The sequence below is a fragment of the Nomia melanderi genome, chromosome 8 (assembly GCF_051020985.1).
Source record: "Nomia melanderi isolate GNS246 chromosome 8, iyNomMela1, whole genome shotgun sequence".
Taxonomy (NCBI): Eukaryota; Metazoa; Arthropoda; class Insecta; order Hymenoptera; family Halictidae; genus Nomia; species Nomia melanderi.
Window position 1 is genome coordinate 12247373 of NC_135006.1, and position 17975 is coordinate 12265347.

Consider the following 17975-nt stretch of genomic DNA (forward strand, 5'->3'; position numbering starts at 1 on the left):
ACCGGCATAGAATAAGAATTCTGAAGATTCATTTCCAAGAGTAAATATAATAACAAGAGTAAAATATAATAATGATAATTTAATTTTCTAGAAAATTATTTATTTTATAAATAACTTTAAACATATATATGTTTGTAACGAAAAAAATGAAAGATAAATTTTAATGGTAAAATACGTCTGAAAATGTTTAAACTTTGTGTGTCGTATTTCCAAAGCTATGCATTTAGTATTTAATGTTGTCACATAGCGACGCCACTGATGCTTCGGACATGTCGGTTACTTATATACTTAGTCATACTTGACGTACGCAGTATTTAACCGGTTTTATTTGCGTCGTACGAGCAAACATCGTCGGTTACAATGAAAGGTTCTTTTTGTGTTTTGTTTGTCGAATGTGGAATACTTTGTGTTGAATGCTCAGTGTCGAATCGTTTTCAACGTATATAGAAGAACCAGTCAGCTACGTGATCCTATTGAATATCAAACGAATCATTACATATAACCTTACTTCGAATAGCGACATATGTTTCTGTTGATAATACTGTTTTGGTATTATTATTTCAAATTTATAAATTCTTTAAGTCAAACTATCGGTATTAACAAAATTAATTTATAAAGAATATTACGTGGGATTACTTTCTGTCATAAATGTAAATTATTAGTGATGCCTTGGTTCTGTTGTTAAGTTGTTGAAAACGCGGGAATAATGTAACTTGCTGGTTTCCTCATAGAAATTGACGCGAACATTTTATTGGTGTTACATTTTTAAATGATGTGTGTTTTAATGTGATTTTAAAAAATCATATTAAAGAAATTCGTGGAGTCAATGAATGATGACATGACACTGTTACGTCACATATTACGCCGGATCGTCGCATTTGGATTTTAACATTTTAATTGAAAATATTTACTATTTACACTGGTTGGTAATTACTGAATAATATAATATAATTATTAATTTTTATTATTGTTGTTTCATATATTTGTATGTTTAATGTATGTTATGTTGTTGTATGTTAAAAACTTTTGTAGAATTAATAAAGAATTGTACCAAATCATTTTTATTAATGCATATTTTTTTTCAGATTTATTTATGATATAAAGATATGGGTCCTTATTTAACACGAAAGCGTACTTTGTCGACAACAGAGTCTCAGAAATCACAAGAGAAGAAGGAAACATTGGTTACGAAAACAATATCAAAATTGAAATCAAATACCAAGAAAGAATCAGAAACAAAAGATGGTCTTAGAAGAAAAAATACAAGAGCAACTGCTTTAAAAAATTCATCAATGAAAAAGCAAATTGATCATTCATCAGAAACAATTAAAAATGATCATAAAGAAGGTAAAAGGATTACTAGAAGAAAAATTATTGATAAGAAAGAACCTGAACCAGCTATTGAAATAGTGACAAATAATAGTTTAAGCACAAATAAACAAGAACCAAAGAATATTAAGAGACGAAAAATTAAGAAAACATTAAACAAAAATGTATATAATTTAAGACAAACATCGTTAAAAGAATCCTTTCTAAATCAGTCAAAAAAGAAGTTGTTGCGTGCTAGAGAAAATATAAAGTCATCTGAAAATGACTTGCCATTGATAACACAACATCTTTCACCTAAGAAACAAAATAGCGTAGTATTGGTAAAGAAATTGAGTACAAAGAAAGAAAAGGTGCCAGTTTACAAGTGTATTTCACCTGAACATCCTGTAAAAAATACAAGTGAAATATATGAATTCAATTTCGATGTTAATGATTCTAAGGAAAGATTACCTAGAAAACAAAGAAAACGAGTAATCGCAAAGAAAACATTACTACCCAAGAAAAAGAAAATTATTTCCAAAAAATACAATGTACAGAATGTGGTGGATCACAAAACAAAACCAAGTAATGTTGAATTTAAGAAAGGTAATATTAAATCTACTAATGTAAAACCCAAAGAAAGTGATACTGGATCTATTAATGGAGCACCTAAAGAGAGTAATATTGAATCTACAGCATGTACAGAAAGTAATATTAAATCTACTAATGTAGTGTGTAAAGAGAATAACATTAAACCTACTAGTGTTACATGTCAAGAAGTTAAGGAAAAGAAACTTGATCAGCCATTACAAGTTAACATTTCTATGGAACCTTCAAATGAAGTTCCATTACCGGAAAATGGTGAGAAGAGCATCATAAATAATACAAAGTTAAATACAGAGCCATTAGCACATCCTATATCAGATGGCACCAACACAGAATCACCTGTAAATAATATAATTAAAAAACTAACAATTGTATCTACGCAAGACTTAAGTAACCAAAAAATTTCTATAATGGATAATTCACAATTCTCCAAATCGAATGATTTTAAACCATTTAGACCTACAAATATTTTTAATAATAAGTTAACAGTCCATCAAAAAAATTCATTCAATAATTCATTGTTTGAAAAATCGTTGTCGCCCATCACTAAATTATCAGAAAATTGCGAGTATAACAGCCCCTGGAGAGTACCACCTCCTTTGTTCACGTTTTCTCAAGTAAGAAATGTGTTTCAAAGTACACCACAAAATAAGAAATATGACATTTTTAGAAAAACACTATCACGGGTAACAATGAATGAATCTAAGAATAATGAAAATGCTGCAAGAGGAAAAGATGTTTCATTAAGGAACAATGAAAATGTGAGTCTAGAAGGATATAAAAATACTAACTATTCCAGAAAAAAGAATTCTACAACATCAAGAAAGTTCGGTACAGAAATTACGAATATAGATCATTCTGTGCCATCCAATGTAGGGGAAGAAATAAGAGAACGAATATCAAATGAAATAGAAAATGTACAACCAAATGTTCAATCGTCGAATAGGGTTAATACTAGTGTAGATCATTTTTCTACACATCATAATATTGAAAATAGAGTAAACAATGTAATCAATCCTCGTTCACCTAAAAAAGTTGTTAAAATAGACAAGAATAAAATTCGAAGTCCACAGAAGATTGTAGAAAACATACAAATGCATGATCGAAAAGAAAATTTGGATCCTCAGCCTGGTCCATCAGGTTTGCAAAAGAATAGAGTTCTTAGTGAACAGAGGAATGTATTGAGGCAATCAAACTTAAATAACTTTTTAAATATCATGGACATGCCACAAAGTACGTCATTTAAAACTGCTCATGGAATCTTTGATGATGGTCCATCAACGCCAATTAGTGCCAAATCTACAAAACAATCCAATAAGTCTAATTTAGATGTACAGGATGCATTTGGTTTTAGCGATGATGATTCTAATGAGGATATATCCCCTGTTAAACATAAAATCACAACAAATGAAAGCCAAAAGAGGAAACCTTTTACAACAAATTCAGAAAATAATGAAAAACTGTTTACTAAGTTCCCAATGAGTAAAATAGAAAATAAATTGTTAGTTAAAAACCCATTAAGAGATGTCACACCTGTAAAAGATATAAAAAATGAAGATGTAATTAAAAAAGTACCTCTTAAGGCAAAACAAGATATGCACATTGATACTTCAAATTTTTCCGATACGTTTGATGTTCTTTCTGAAATGGGTGAAAGTTCAATGGTAAATACATCTGAACTTCCATTGTTTGTTGACCCAGAACCATCCCATTTTACTGAGGTATGTAATTTAGTTACCTACTTAAAATCAAATTTACATAATAAATAACAATGATTACATATATGTACTTATATATTTGTTGCAGCCTCCGAAACATTCGTATAAACGGAAACGTAATGTAAAATTCAGTTTTTCGGATGAAGAGTATGACGAAGAGGAGTTACCACAGTACGAAGTAAAACGCATGAAAACACACAATATGAAAAAGAATCAAGAGAAGAGATTAATTGAATGGGTTGAGAACATTAATAAAACGTTTGATGAGATAGATCAGTACGAGCTTTTGATTGAATAAATATACAACCACAAGAATAGAAGACATGTGACTAATAGTATTCCTAAGGAACCAGTAAGTGTATGTTCTGATTGTATTTTATAACAATAACTTTTAACGTTTTTGAATGCACATAAATGCCCATTTTAGATCTTATATATGTAAATATTTTTTTGTATTAATGTATAAATTTACAAAGTATTATAATGTGGCATTTAATATTTAATTTCTGTATGTATGTGAAGTAAGAATATCAATTATATTTTGGTTTATATTTGAAGGCGAGATACTAGTTTATATTGTAAACTTTATGCTTTTAATACGCGAAGGGATTACAAATTTTTTTTTTTATAGTCGATTATAGATTTCAATATTAATACCGTGATATTAAAGTTGTATCTTTTACATGATTATACATTTGCTAAGCATATATGAATGTAAAATAAAATGCATCCATTTAGATAATGTTGTATCTATGTATATCATTCTACCTTAATATAAAATTTATTACCGCAATAACGTGGCGTTTAACTTTTAAATTGCCCCCGGTCAGTTGTCTAACAACGCGTTTCCATTTTTTTCCTACAGATAGCAGTATACCCAACATTTACATTAAAAAAAAAATTTACTTTATATACATTATGCGTCATTATCCAAACGAATCACCGTTAAATCTTATAGAATTATTCGTGTGAATATCTATCTCTGTATTCGTGTATGTCTCTGCATATGCATTATATGTAATCGTATTGATCTTAAGCAAAAGGTATTCGTAACGTGTGCACATGCACACAAGCTGCACGTTATCATGTAAATTTACACACATATCTATTCTATGCTTGTTTTGCATAAATGTTAACTATCGGGCTTAATTTCCATTGTCCATTATTCCTTTGTTACAATTTTTAAAATAAATGTTTGGACGCATACAGTAATAATATGCAATAAGGGAAAATATGCGATGTTATACGACAAGCATTGATAAAATCGAAATATTTGTTTAGGTTACGGCACAAGGATTCGGTAAGCCTTGCCAGAATATCGTATATCGCCCGATGATCAAGCTATATTCTCATTCTCTTTAATTAAATACCACGAATTATATTGATATCAATTCAAAAAATTCCATTTAAGATTACTTCTACATAATTAATCATAAAGCAACTTCCTAAATTGATTCACAACATTATATACCGTGTTCGTGCCATAATAATAATAATAATAATACGTTCCACAAGAAACGGCGACTTCGTAACACCGCGTATTAACGCGTTTAGTTGTAATTTATTATCATTCCCAACGAACTGGTTGTTGACCTTATACCTGTTACAAGTCGGACTACAGTATACGCGTGTCCATTACATAAGAAATAATCGGTGGGTTAAGGATAGTATTTCGGAAAATCGAAAGTGCGATTTCTAAAAAGACTCTGCTCCATGTACAATTTCTGTCGTTTTTACATGGCGGAGGGGCATTAATGAAGTCAACATTATTGACGATTGTTTATGCACAGATCCTTTTGATTGCTCCTTAACACTATTTCCACCGAAGATGTTAAAAGACACATTTTGAAGTTTTTAAAATTATTTTCTCAGTTTAATAATTTGTCCTCGATTAAATTTTTGACACTTTCTGCAGTTGACTTTACAATTGTTATTCGAAAAGTCGAAAAGTCAATTCAATATACAACTAAACTCGGAAAATAATTTTAAGAGAAAATTTCAGGTGCCATTTGACACTTTCGGTAGAAATGTTAAATAATACACGAAATATACCAAAGGAAATATTTGTATAAATAGAAAAAAAAAATAAAAATATCGTTACGCGTTTGTAAAAGGGACAAAGATACTTGAAATACAAAATTCCTAAAAGAAAAAAACGAACGTTTTTAAGTTTTGTAACCGGTCGTACTGGTACGATCCTTCGTCCAATGGAATTACGCGTATAATTCATGTCGTGGCTGGGTCTTCTTCCGATTACAATTATGTAAGCTGGAATTACATTACGAAAGTGGGAGGATAGAGGGGATGATTTCTGTGTACGGACTGAGAACTACGAACGGTGCATTTTGCACGGAACTGTAACATTCGACTCTTGACGATTAGCTACGGAACAGCTTGTTCTCTGCTCCCTTCCACTAGAATGTATTTACATCGAGAGAGCTCGACGGAAAGTAGGTTCGAAACGAAGATAGCGCGTGGAAGAAGAGGCGCATTTATGTATAACCAATCCACTCCGGTGAAGTGGCTACTACATGTACGTAGATTGCACCGTGCGAGACAGTATCTCACGCATTTTCTTCGTTTCGTTCATCGTGGCGTTCCATGGACTTTAACCTTCTTATTCTTGGACACCACTATGCCACGCTATACTGGCTGTCGAATATTTACTAGTCAGTAATTATAGTTGTACTACTCGATAGTTGTTACTAGTGGTAATAGTTACCAAATTTCATAGTAACGAAGACTGAGCAATAACTAAGCCAAATTTTGATACTAGTATTTACCATAATATTATTTAATTTAATATTTAACATTCATCCAGACCAAGCAATTTGATAAAACTCATTTTCCTGAGCAGTATAAGCGCAGTTATTTTTGGTTCCAATCGCTGCGTTTAAGAATGCATTTTTGCATAAATAATTCACGTTAATATGAACCTGAAGATAAACTTCGTCAAAGATCATTGATGTTATTACTATATCGTGTTTACCAAGCTTGTGCGCTGTACATATAAAACGGTTCTGGATCTGATTATTAATTCCGATGGCAGCAATAAATTGTGGATATTATGCGTGAGACGAGTGTAACACAATAGTGTGTACCACCTATTCAAGGATGGAACAACACTCGTACGTGACTAGCGCAACTATAAATACGTCTTCTATGTAGGAGACTCCTGTACCACCTTCCTAGGACTTTTTTCTTGAAATGTAAATTCTTTGTGCTTGAATTGGTCGCGTTACGTGCGCGAATATATGTTTCGCGCTTAAGTTGCTCGCGTGCCTGTACACTTATATACACAGATATACACGTGCAGGTACAGAGACGTATACCAAAATCTGAAACGTTAAATTAGCATATACAATTAATGAATGATCGTACACTTAATCCTACGTATCGTTGAATAATAAAAATCTATATTTATAAAATACGACGCAGCGACAATTACAAATGAACAGAACGCAATGTTTTCATTTCACGTTTTTGCAAACACGTTTGTCTTCCATTAAGGATGAACTGTTATCGAGTTAATTAATCGATAAAAAATAAATGGATATTAATTTATAACTGGGAAACGCGAATCCTGGTGTACATTTCTGTTTGTTCTATAGCTCGGGGAATAAATTGAAATTTGCATTTACAATATCGATGTTATTCGACTGAATTTAACATTAGTTAGAAGAGGAGGTACAAAAGGAAATGCACGCTCGTCGGTCCGCGTACGCAAGCTCAATGTTTTCAATTACGTAATAGAAACATACCAGTTATGATCGATATTTCTATTAAACAGAAGGGCAAGCAAACCGTTGGCAATCATTCCCCGTTGTTTCTGCGTTTAAAGTAGAAAAGCTCATTATTCGGAATTACACGGGAGCAAGTATGGAGCAAGTGCTGGCATGCATACGATCGATAATGCTCGTATTGAGCGGACTCAAGAAAATCTTTCACGCGCACTCGCTCGTTTTCCTTCCGAAAACGTGAAAGCCTGTTTGTTATTTTTCATTGTACGGAGGCGAACGTGTAATTACCGCGACCCGCTTGACTGGAGCGAGAATTTCATCGAATTAACATTTCAAAAGGAAAAAGTATTTAGCTGCTCGTAAGTACATTGTGGATTATGATTTCTTTTGTTATATTATCGATTCCAGCGTGTACGAGACTACTGACATTACAATTGTTATTATTAAATTATACTGTACCATTAAATTGTATTATATCAATGTTAATAAATCGATTATTATTAAATACAAACGATCTATGTTGAAGAATTTCGTAGGAATTTCCCTGTCGAAATTATCATTTAATTATGCTACGTGTAATATTCGTTCTACATTTTGGACAGCCTATTTTAATTTTGCTCTTGCTACCGTCTGTATGTTTCCACGCTGAATACTTGTCACGGGTTGCTTCATCGTTGCTTACGTTGCCATGTGACTTATAACAATGTTGCGTCGAACATTTTCGATTGTAGAACGTTGTTCATTTGTTTCATTTATTTAATTCGATCGAATTAAAAATTTCACTTGACACTCGTGGTGAAATCATCAGGTGACATATCGTTTAGATTGTTCTACGGGAAAACAAGACGTCTCAACGTCGCTAAATCAAAGCTCGAATCAAAGATATTGTTTCCCTGGTACTCGTGAAAGGAAACACAGTCCGCGGACCTATCCGATTGCAGGTACGAAATTGAGTAAGTGTAATATGCTATAATATAATTATATGTAACTGCGTGCAAAGTAGGTCGACTCGTATGTGTCACACGAAACACACCATTTCGAATTAGCGAACGATTTAGCTGCATCATTTTACCTTTAAGGAAGTGGTAACACTACTGAGGGTTCGCCACACGCATACGGTATACAAATTATCAAATTCGGTGTTTGGCTCGCTAGAGCCAGTTGTAAATTTCAATTAAAAATATATAAAAGAAAAAGAAGTTTACCTTCGAGGTAAGCTACTTTTAGGTATGCTACCTAATCCTCGTTTCTACGGTTCATGACCTTCCAATCCCGTTCGTTCTGCTAATAAAATTGTTGATTAAAACAAAAAAAGAACAAGGTAACTAACATTTACAATTTTCGACGATTAGTTCAATTAGTGTGGGAATCAACTAATGTTTACTCTTTGTTATCACACGCGAGCGATAAAATGGAGGGAATAATCAGAAAAACTATTTATATTTGGAAAAATATTAGTCATCGGTAGTGGTTACTAGAAAATGTCTCGAAAAACGAATTTCCACGAATGTCGACGGTATGGAAAATTAGGGAAAAAGCGTTTATCGTTCGAAATGTACTGAAAACATGAACGAAGGAATGCGACTGCAACGAAGTCGATTCTACGTTGTTTTGCACAAGATTAGCAGGTGTGTTGCTTCTAATCAAATATCAGTAGCCTCGTGGAAAGACAGCCACTTTCTATTTGCAATTTACGGGTCGGGTTTGCCTAATTCAATCACGCATGAATTGCTAAAACCAAAAGTTACAAGGCAAGTGTAGTGAACCTAACAGACCGATGCCTGTATGTATCAAACGCACAAATAAATGTAATTGGATAAATAACGTCTCAACGACCGTGTCTCCAAGAGATAATGCTCCAATAAAAAAATAGAAAATAAAAAAACAAGGTATAAGCCGACGTGTTTGCAATTATCGATATGACAAATTTGATTATCGATCACTATTCGTTACCTGTTTCATAATTGTACTGCGAGTTAAACCTGTATTTTATATATATGTATATATACATATATATATACATACGTGCATATATATATACATATATTAATATAATTGTATGAAAATCCTACCAGTATTCTAACATGCTACGCACTCGTGGTATACGCTTATCGTTCACTTCGTTCTCTCCTCGTAATAAACATTAAATTAACGGTGTAAGGGTGCAGCGTGCAAGAGACGAGTCGCCGCCATGGTCTCTCAGGGAGTCGAATCTGAAGGATGAGTGGGGAACACTAGAGAAGGAAGGGAACACGATGGCGACATATACGTTTCCTCCCTCCCTGCTACGACACGATCTCCCTACTCCCCTGAAACGTTAGCACGTCGCGCTTCGCTATCGCACGGAATCACGGACAAATCAAACATGGCGATTCAGTCGCTGTTTGCGGTGAAGGTGTACGGTTTGTGGAACGGGAGTGGATAGATATCGGTGGGTTCGGACAGTGTTTTTTAACGGTAACGTGCATCTGTACCACTGTAAACCGTTGGATTTCAGTTAACATCACGAACATGGAGGATCAGAATGACAAGACGCCTGTGGAGAAAGTGTCGGTCGGCGTTGACGAGGTACATGACGTGAAGGGCGTAAAAGCGGAGCCGACGCCTGCGGCGTCATCGTTGCCAGCTTCAGAACAAAAATCGCACTCTACTGGCGAAAACATCAACGAGGGCGCCTACATCAACGGAAAAACTGTAAGATACATGTCACACCGTTCAAAAATATTTCTACGAGTACAATTTGAAATGTTAAAGTCCCGTTGTATGAAATTTTGCGAATTAATTTTTTTTTATATATGTATATATAAATATATATGTATATAAAGTATCTTATCCGAAATCGGTGACGCGACGAATAATTTTTAATCATAGTAGAGAGCAATATGTACATTTTTTTAAATGTACACTCGATTCGCGCGCGCATGAAGTTCTTATTTGACGGAGTTTATAAGATTTATGAAATGAGATATTGATGATAATTGATCTTTTTTATGTTTCAGTGTGCTAAAACAATAATAAACCGAGCAGGGAAAATTGAGAGTGGTAGTGGTAGTGGAGATCAGGAAGGATGTCATCATGAAGATGGGAAAGATAACACAGCTAAAAAAAGAAAAACTCGCAGAGGTAAACCTAAGCATAGAAAATTAAAACCGTATTCAAAACAGCAGTTATACTATCAACAACAGCTACGGTATAGATCAAGAGGTCGATTAGAAAAAGCTGGTAGACAACCTACAGCACCATATAACACTACTCAGTTTCTTATGAATGATCATAGTGATCTTCCAGACCTTGATCAAAAGCTTTCAGAAGCTGCTTCGACAGATACACCTGCTACATTTCAGAAACCATCAGCTCCATCTCGTACTAGAGACTCTAGTTTTAGCGTAGATTCTGATGAGGATTATTTTTATTCGTCTCCAGAGGACGAAGAAGAATTTTTAACGAAGGAATTCTCAACAGCATATGAAGATCTTCATGCTGAAAGGTTGAGTACGTTAAGTAAATCAGAATTAATACAAGAATACCTACAGTTAGAGGCCAAAGTAGATTTATTGACGAAACGGTTACGCGGCAAAAATTTTCATCAACCTGAAGAGAGAGATTTAGAAACCCAAAGTAGTAGTACAGATTCAGAATCGACAAAGAAATTAAAAATCTGTCAACAACGAATCGATGATTTGATGCAACAGAATGAACAGCTGAAACGAGAAAATGAATCATTGAGAGCTCAAAGACATGGTAGTCCAGTTTCAAGTGTTGATAGCGAAAGCGACAGTGACAGTACAAGTAACGGAAATAAAAGCAGATGTGATTGTCCCCTTTCAAGTTCTAGTTCTTCTTCGGAGCATGTAAAACCTCGGTTTATAGTAGAAAAAAACAATTTGGCAAGTACCTTGTATGAGAAGTATAACATGACATATTTGAACGATCATATTTATGATATTTATGATGGTTATGATTCCTCCCTGTAAATTATAAAGAGCTGTTTTTATATTAAAAGTCTATTCAATGTTTTGAAAATCGATGTGCAAGTCATGTTAAAAATGTAATTTGTCCTACATATTTGTTTCAATCCTACCAATTTAACAAGACTGGCTTGATTTCATTTGGTTGCTGCATTTAAGCAACGAGCAGACCCATTTCTTAATATCAGTTATACATTGATTATGCTCTTACAATTTACTTCCCATATATCTTTTAAGACTGTTTTGTATAAAAAGAATATGTAAGAAATACATACCCAATCTATCGAAGGACAAAATTTATGTTTGTGCAGTTTATATTGTTACTTGCTTAATGAAATTAGCAACATTTGCACACTTTGTAGTATATATTGTATAATATTACTTAATCGTACTTCATTTGGTACTAATCACAATGCAGTGGGACTAATTTCTCTTTGATATCCCATTCATTTTAAACTGCCATTTAAGAATGTAGAATGTATAAATTTTGCGTTTCACAGACCATCAGCTAATGAATTATAATATACCGATCTAGGTATACAGCAAAAAAATACAGTGATGTGTTAAAATGATGTAATTATGTTATAAAAATTAAAATACCATTTAATTTTACAATTGTATAGATTTATGATGTAAGATTAGGTCTTAGTTTATGGTCTGAATGTACAATGAATGTACAAAGTATTTCACAGTTAAAATTTTTAATAAATTAAAGATTTTTCTTTCTTTTATATGGTTATTTTCCTAAAATGTTGTACAAAGAGAACAAACTGCATTTTAAAATTTTGTACCGTAGGGATATGTTCAGATATGAAATTTCTCAGATATTATATTTTTTAATGAAACCATAGTTCTTAAAATTAATAAAAACGTTTTTAACGTCTTAAATTATTATGAGCTACACGTAACGTAAAATTGCCTTAATTCTTAAAGAATACATTAAAAATATGGATAAATGGAAAATATTTTTACCAATTGATTATGGTCATAAGATTGACTTAAGGATCAAATGACTATCATGCATTTTCAAGATTAAAGGTATTCAGTGAATAGAATTCCATCATTATTGATAATTTTATCATTCCTATATTTTCTATTGCCAGTATAATCATTATTTAAGTCTTCGGTTGAGCAGGAATGATACCTAGAGGATCACCTTAAAATATTTGTGACCGTTATGTGAACTAGGCTTAGTTCCTTATAAAATGTTGCCAACTTCATGGCGCGTCAAAGTAAAAACCTCGCAAGGCCAGTGTTTTGTCGTGTGTAAATCTGCTCTTGAATTGTTAACAAATATAGAAAAGTTGTGTCGGATAAAATAGTATGAAAGCAATGTCTCATCATTATGTTGTGACGGCACATAAGCCTACGGCTGTCACTGCATGTGTGACAGGTGAGTAAGAAAGTTTTTTCGTTAAGTGTAAATGAGTACGATAATAAGCGATTATTTTATTTTTACCAATCAAGGTAATTTCACTTCGCCCACGGATTTGAATCTGATCTTGGCAAAGAATGTCCGATTAGAAATTTATTTGGTTACTCCAGAAGGTCTAAGACCAGTGAAAGACGTTGGAATTTACGGCAAGATTGCAGTCGTTAAATTTTTTAGACCGCCGGTAGGGTTATACTAGCATTCTCATTTTAAGATTATTATAAATTATGTATTTGTCTCGGTATTTACCTATCAAAATTCAGTTTATTAGTATTTATTTGTTATATTGAATGTTCGTTTTCAATTTGAAAATAATATATCTATTTAATTACCCCTATTGTTGTACATGACAATACATGAAAGTGTTAATGTATAAAACTTTCATGAATGAAATAAGTAAAATATATTGTTTAAAAAGGATGATGAAACAATAATATATAATTAACGAATTTCATTATTTCTACAGCATGAGAAAAAAGACTTGTTGTTTTTATTGACCACAAGATATAATGCTATGATTTTGGAATGTGTTGGTGAAGGAGAAGATATAGAAATTATAACGAAAGCACATGGAAATGTGGCAGATCGAATTGGTAAAGCTTCAGAAACAGGAATTAAAGCTGTAATCGACCCCAAAGCGCGTGTGATTGGTCTTCGTTTATACGATGGCCTTTTTAAAATTATACCACTTGAAAAGGATAATCCAGAGTTAAAAGCATCATCGATACGTATGGACGAACAACAAGTACAAGATGTAAATTTTCTTCATGGATGTGCTAATCCAACCTTAATTTTAATTCATCAAGATATTAATGGCAGACATGTTAAGACCCATGAAATTTCTTTGAGGGATAAAGAATTTGTTAAAATACCTTGGCGACAAGACAATGTGGAACGTGAAGCTATGATGGTTATTCCAGTTCCTTCCCCTATCTGCGGTGCAATAATAATAGGTCAGGAAAGTATATTGTACCATGATGGAACCACATATGTTGCTGTTGTACCTCCAATCATTAAACAAAGTACAATTACATGCTATGCTAAAGTTGATAACCAAGGGCTTAGGTATTTATTAGGTGATATGGCTGGACATTTATTCATGTTGTTCTTGGAACAAGAAAAGAAACCGGATGGTACCCAAGTAGTGAAAGATTTGAAAGTTGAGCTTCTAGGAGAAATTAGTATACCAGAATGTATTACATACTTGGACAATGGTGTGATATTTGTTGGTAGTCGTCTTGGTGATTCGCAATTAATTAAATTAATTACAAAAGCAGATGAGAATGGTTCATATTGTGTTCCAATGGAGACTTTTATTAATTTAGCACCAATTGTTGATATGGCTGTAGTTGATCTCGAAAGACAAGGTCAAGGACAAATGGTCACATGTTCTGGAGCTTTTAAAGAGGGTTCTCTTAGAATTATTAGAAACGGAATAGGTATTGAAGAGCATGCCAGTATAGATTTACCAGGCATTAAGGGTATGTGGGCGTTGAAAGTTCGCGGCGGCAATTTTGACAATACTCTAGTTTTATCTTTCGTTGGACAAACTAGAATATTAACATTAAATGGAGAAGAAGTTGAAGAAACAGATATTCCTGGTTTTGTTGCTGATGAACAGACGTTCCATACGGGAAATGTTACGAACGATTTATTTATTCAGATAACGCCGAAATCTGCCAGATTAATATCACATGAAACGAAAACAACTGTTTCTGAATGGGAACCAGAGAACAAAAGAACCATCAGTGTAGTTGCTTGCAATGGAACACAAGTACTTTGTGCAACTGGTAATGATTTGTTTTATATGGAAATTACGGATGGACAGATTGTACCAAAAGGGTTTGCAACTTTGCAATACGAGGTGGCATGTTTAGATATATCTCCATTAGATGGCAATACTGATGCAAAAATTGCTGCAGTAGGATTATGGACAGATATTTCTGTTCGCATATTAACATTACCTGTTTTAGAAGAAATCAATAAAGAATTACTTGGGGGTGAAATTATACCAAGATCTATTTTAATGACTTGTTTCGAGGGTAATACATATCTTCTTTGTGCTCTTGGAGATGGTAGTATGTATTACTTTACTTTACACAAACAAAGTGGTATGCTTTCCGATAAGAAAAAAGTTACTTTAGGCACACAGCCAACGGTCCTAAGAACTTTCAGATCACTCTCCACCACTAATGTCTTTGCGTGTTCTGATAGACCTACTGTAATTTATTCATCAAATCACAAACTTGTGTTTAGCAATGTTAATTTAAAAGAAGTAAACCATATGTGTTCTTTAAACGCAGAATCATATCCAGACAGTTTAGCATTAGCAACTGACAGTACCGTGACAATTGGAACAATCGATGAAATACAGAAATTACACATTCGAACGGTTCCTCTTGGAGAATCACCGAGACGCATTGCTTATCAAGAAAGTTCTCAAACGTTTGGAGTAATAACAATGAGAGTTGATATTCAAGACAGCAGTGGTGTCAGTATTGTAAGACCCTCTGCATCTACGCAAGCAGCTTCAACATCTACTCAAGCAACCTCTACATCTAGTAGCAGTTTAGTTATACCGCACAATAAACCTACAGGACATACTGCTAGTGAAATTGGCCAAGAAATTGAAGTACATAATTTACTCATCATAGATCAACATACTTTCGAAGTTTTACATGCTCATATGTTAATGCCTACTGAATATGCATTATCATTGATATCAACTAAATTAGGAGATGATCCTACATCTTACTATGTAGTTGGAACTGCACTCATTAATCCAGATGAAACTGAACCAAAAATGGGTAGAATACTACTATATCATTGGAATGACGGAAAACTTATTCAGGTTGCTGAAAAAGAGATCAAGGGTTCGTGTTATTCTTTGGTTGAATTTAATGGAAAACTCCTTGCTAGTATTAACAGTACTGTACGTTTATTCGAGTGGACCGTAGAAAAAGAACTTAGGCTGGAATGTAGCCATTTCAATAATATTATTGCACTCTACTTAAAAACAAAAGGAGACTTTGTTTTAGTTGGAGATCTTATGAGATCTCTTACATTGCTACAGTATAAAACAATGGAAGGTAGCTTTGAAGAAATTGCAAGGGATTACAATCCAAATTGGATGACAGCTGTTGAAATTCTAGATGATGATACTTTTCTAGGCGCTGAGAATTGTTTTAATCTGTTTGTTTGTCAAAAAGATAGGTAAATTTTTAAATACGTACATTAGTTTTTATTATAATGTTATACACTTACTAAAATATACATTTTTTTTAGTGCCGCAACTTCTGAGGATGAAAGGCAACAAATGCAGGAGGTTGGACAATTTCATTTAGGTGACATGGTCAATGTCTTTCGGCATGGGTCATTAGTGATGCAAAACTTGGGTGAATCAAGTACACCCACACAGGGTTGTGTATTATTTGGAACTGTTAGTGGAGCGATTGGTTTAGTTACACAAATTCCATTCACATTTTATGAATTTTTACGAAATATCGAAGACAAATTAACCAGTGTTATAAAGAGTGTTGGTAAAATAGAGCACAACTTTTGGAGAAGTTTTAATACCGAGTTAAAGATTGAACAGTGCGAAGGATTTATAGATGGGGATTTAATCGAAAGCTTTCTTGATTTAAGCCCAGATAAGATGGCAGAAGTTGCTATGGGTCTTATGGTAAACAATTTAATTTCTAGTCAATTTGTATTTATGTATGTTGTTCTGTACTTTTAACTCTGTATCTTTTTCATCTTTGCAGATTGATGATGGTAACGGTATGAAGAAAGAAGCGACGGTAGATGATCTTGTAAAAATAGTAGAAGATCTTACAAGAATACATTAAAAATTTATACTTCATTAATTTGTATAGTTTATTATATTTTGAGAAGTTTATAGATGAATAGATTGATAAGAAAACTCGAAAAATATTTGAGAAACAAATGAAAAATGTACATACAATTACCTACTTATCATTGATAGTACAAGAAAGCAAGAAAGTGCATTTCCTCTTTTTTCCAGTGAAAAATTATTTTTTATTCGTGTGCATTTTTGCTCTTGTACTCTGATTCGTATTACTCTTCTATAATAATGTACTTCAGTTACTTGTATATGTGTATGTGAAAGATTTTCTGAAAATGTTGACATACATCAAGAATGCATTCTTTATACAAACGTATGACCTAGTTCTCTTACAAGTATTTTCGAATTCATATAAATAATAACGTATTTTTTATGATATTAAATAACAATCGCGTAATAGTACTTACTATTAAAAATGTTGAAAACTTATTAATTAATAATTATTTAAAAAATATCAAAGGCACGCTAAAAATTTGTAAAGTTACTATGGTATGAGATTATTAAACGATTACTCTTTCCGCTCAGCACTAATTATCGAATTTCTGGTTTGACGATGTTTTTATTTCTGAACGTAATAAACATGATAATGCGATACACAATTGGTATAACAAGTTATTTAAAAACAGCATCCGTAGAATGTTTGTAAGATCGAGTTGAACGAATATATAATATATAAAAAGAAATGTCCACTTGTTATAATAATTTTATTTATTTGCGTTGATTGCAGCTTTTAAAGTGACAGGATCGAATAACCAGTTTCTTAATTCTTCTATACCTTGACCAGTCATACCACTAGTTTCAAATACAGTGAGCTCTTGTGTAACTTCTTCTTGTAGACGTGAATATTGAAGCATTAATAAGGCTTCATTACGCATTTGACGATAAGAAAGATCCATTTTATTCAGCGTTAATGCGATTTTTATATTTTGCAATTTGGGGTCTACTAGCAGAGTATAAAGTAATACTCCTGCCGCACTTATTTGACACAGATTGCTTGTATCCACGACATAAATGATTTTCCCTATCTAAAAGTTAACATATAAATATTGAAGAATATTTTCAATGATCGATCTGAAATTACTAGTAAATTAATTCAATTTATTATATTTTTTTTATCCATTAATATTTACCTTATCAAAATAATGCTTCCATATTGGCGCCATACCACCACCAATTTCTTTAATAATGATGTCAAACTCTCCGGTGCTATTTTTTATTGTAAAAAGATTTATACCATTAGTGTTAACGGTATGTGTCGCATCGTCCATTTCATCTCCTTGTAAACGCTTCAACAGAAAAGTTTTGCCAGATTTAGCAGGACCAAGACAAATACACATT

General features: G+C 32.9%; 4 protein-coding genes and 1 long non-coding RNA gene across 10 annotated transcripts; 3 read left to right on the top strand and 2 right to left on the bottom strand.

Annotated features, from left to right (window-relative positions):
- The first annotated feature begins 245 nt into the window (after window positions 1-245).
- LOC116427461 (uncharacterized) lies at window positions 246-4374 on the top strand. Of its 4 annotated transcripts, none has more exons than XM_031977841.2 (4): window positions 246-367; window positions 732-922; window positions 1086-3635; window positions 3721-4374. In XM_031977841.2, exons 3-4 carry the CDS (start codon window positions 1107-1109, stop codon window positions 3928-3930), a joined length of 2739 nt encoding a protein of 912 aa, XP_031833701.2. In that variant the 5' UTR covers window positions 246-367; window positions 732-922; window positions 1086-1106; the 3' UTR covers window positions 3931-4374. The 4 variants fall into 4 exon arrangements, with proteins under 4 accessions (XP_031833701.2, XP_031833703.2, XP_031833702.2 ...); XM_031977842.2 differs by having other exon boundaries at window positions 256-367; window positions 812-922; XM_031977843.2 differs by lacking the exon at window positions 732-922 and having other exon boundaries at window positions 251-367.
- On the bottom strand, window positions 4224-9612 carry LOC143174813 (uncharacterized). The gene is made up of 2 exons (XR_012999188.1): window positions 9445-9612; window positions 4224-6970 (listed from the first exon to the last, which is right to left on the bottom strand). It is a non-coding gene; the product is annotated as an uncharacterized LOC143174813 (long non-coding RNA).
- Window positions 9613-9636: 24 nt separating this feature from the next.
- LOC116427352 (Hexamethylene bisacetamide inducible) lies at window positions 9637-11399 on the top strand. Its single transcript, XM_076370054.1, has 3 exons — window positions 9637-9803; window positions 9870-10066; window positions 10372-11399. Exons 2-3 carry the CDS (start codon window positions 9884-9886, stop codon window positions 11344-11346), a joined length of 1158 nt encoding a protein of 385 aa, XP_076226169.1. The 5' UTR covers window positions 9637-9803; window positions 9870-9883; the 3' UTR covers window positions 11347-11399.
- Window positions 11400-12222: 823 nt separating this feature from the next.
- Window positions 12223-17865, top strand: pic (DNA damage-binding protein pic). Of its 3 annotated transcripts, XM_076370052.1 has the most exons (6): window positions 12223-12378; window positions 12476-12733; window positions 12808-12956; window positions 13239-15985; window positions 16058-16454; window positions 16537-17851. In XM_076370052.1, the coding sequence occupies exons 2-6, from the start codon at window positions 12664-12666 to the stop codon at window positions 16618-16620; spliced, it is 3447 nt and encodes a 1148-aa protein (XP_076226167.1). In that variant the 5' UTR covers window positions 12223-12378; window positions 12476-12663; the 3' UTR covers window positions 16621-17851. The 3 variants fall into 3 exon arrangements, with proteins under 3 accessions (XP_076226167.1, XP_031833697.1, XP_031833698.1); XM_031977837.2 differs by having other exon boundaries at window positions 12223-12733; XM_031977838.2 differs by lacking the exon at window positions 12808-12956 and having other exon boundaries at window positions 12223-12733; window positions 16537-17865.
- LOC116427462 (ADP-ribosylation factor-like protein 16) lies at window positions 17342-17974 on the bottom strand. Its single transcript, XM_031977844.2, has 2 exons — window positions 17768-17974; window positions 17342-17662 (listed from the first exon to the last, which is right to left on the bottom strand). Exons 1-2 carry the CDS (start codon window positions 17972-17974, stop codon window positions 17342-17344), a joined length of 528 nt encoding a protein of 175 aa, XP_031833704.1.
- Between the last annotated feature and the right edge of the window lies 1 nt (window position 17975).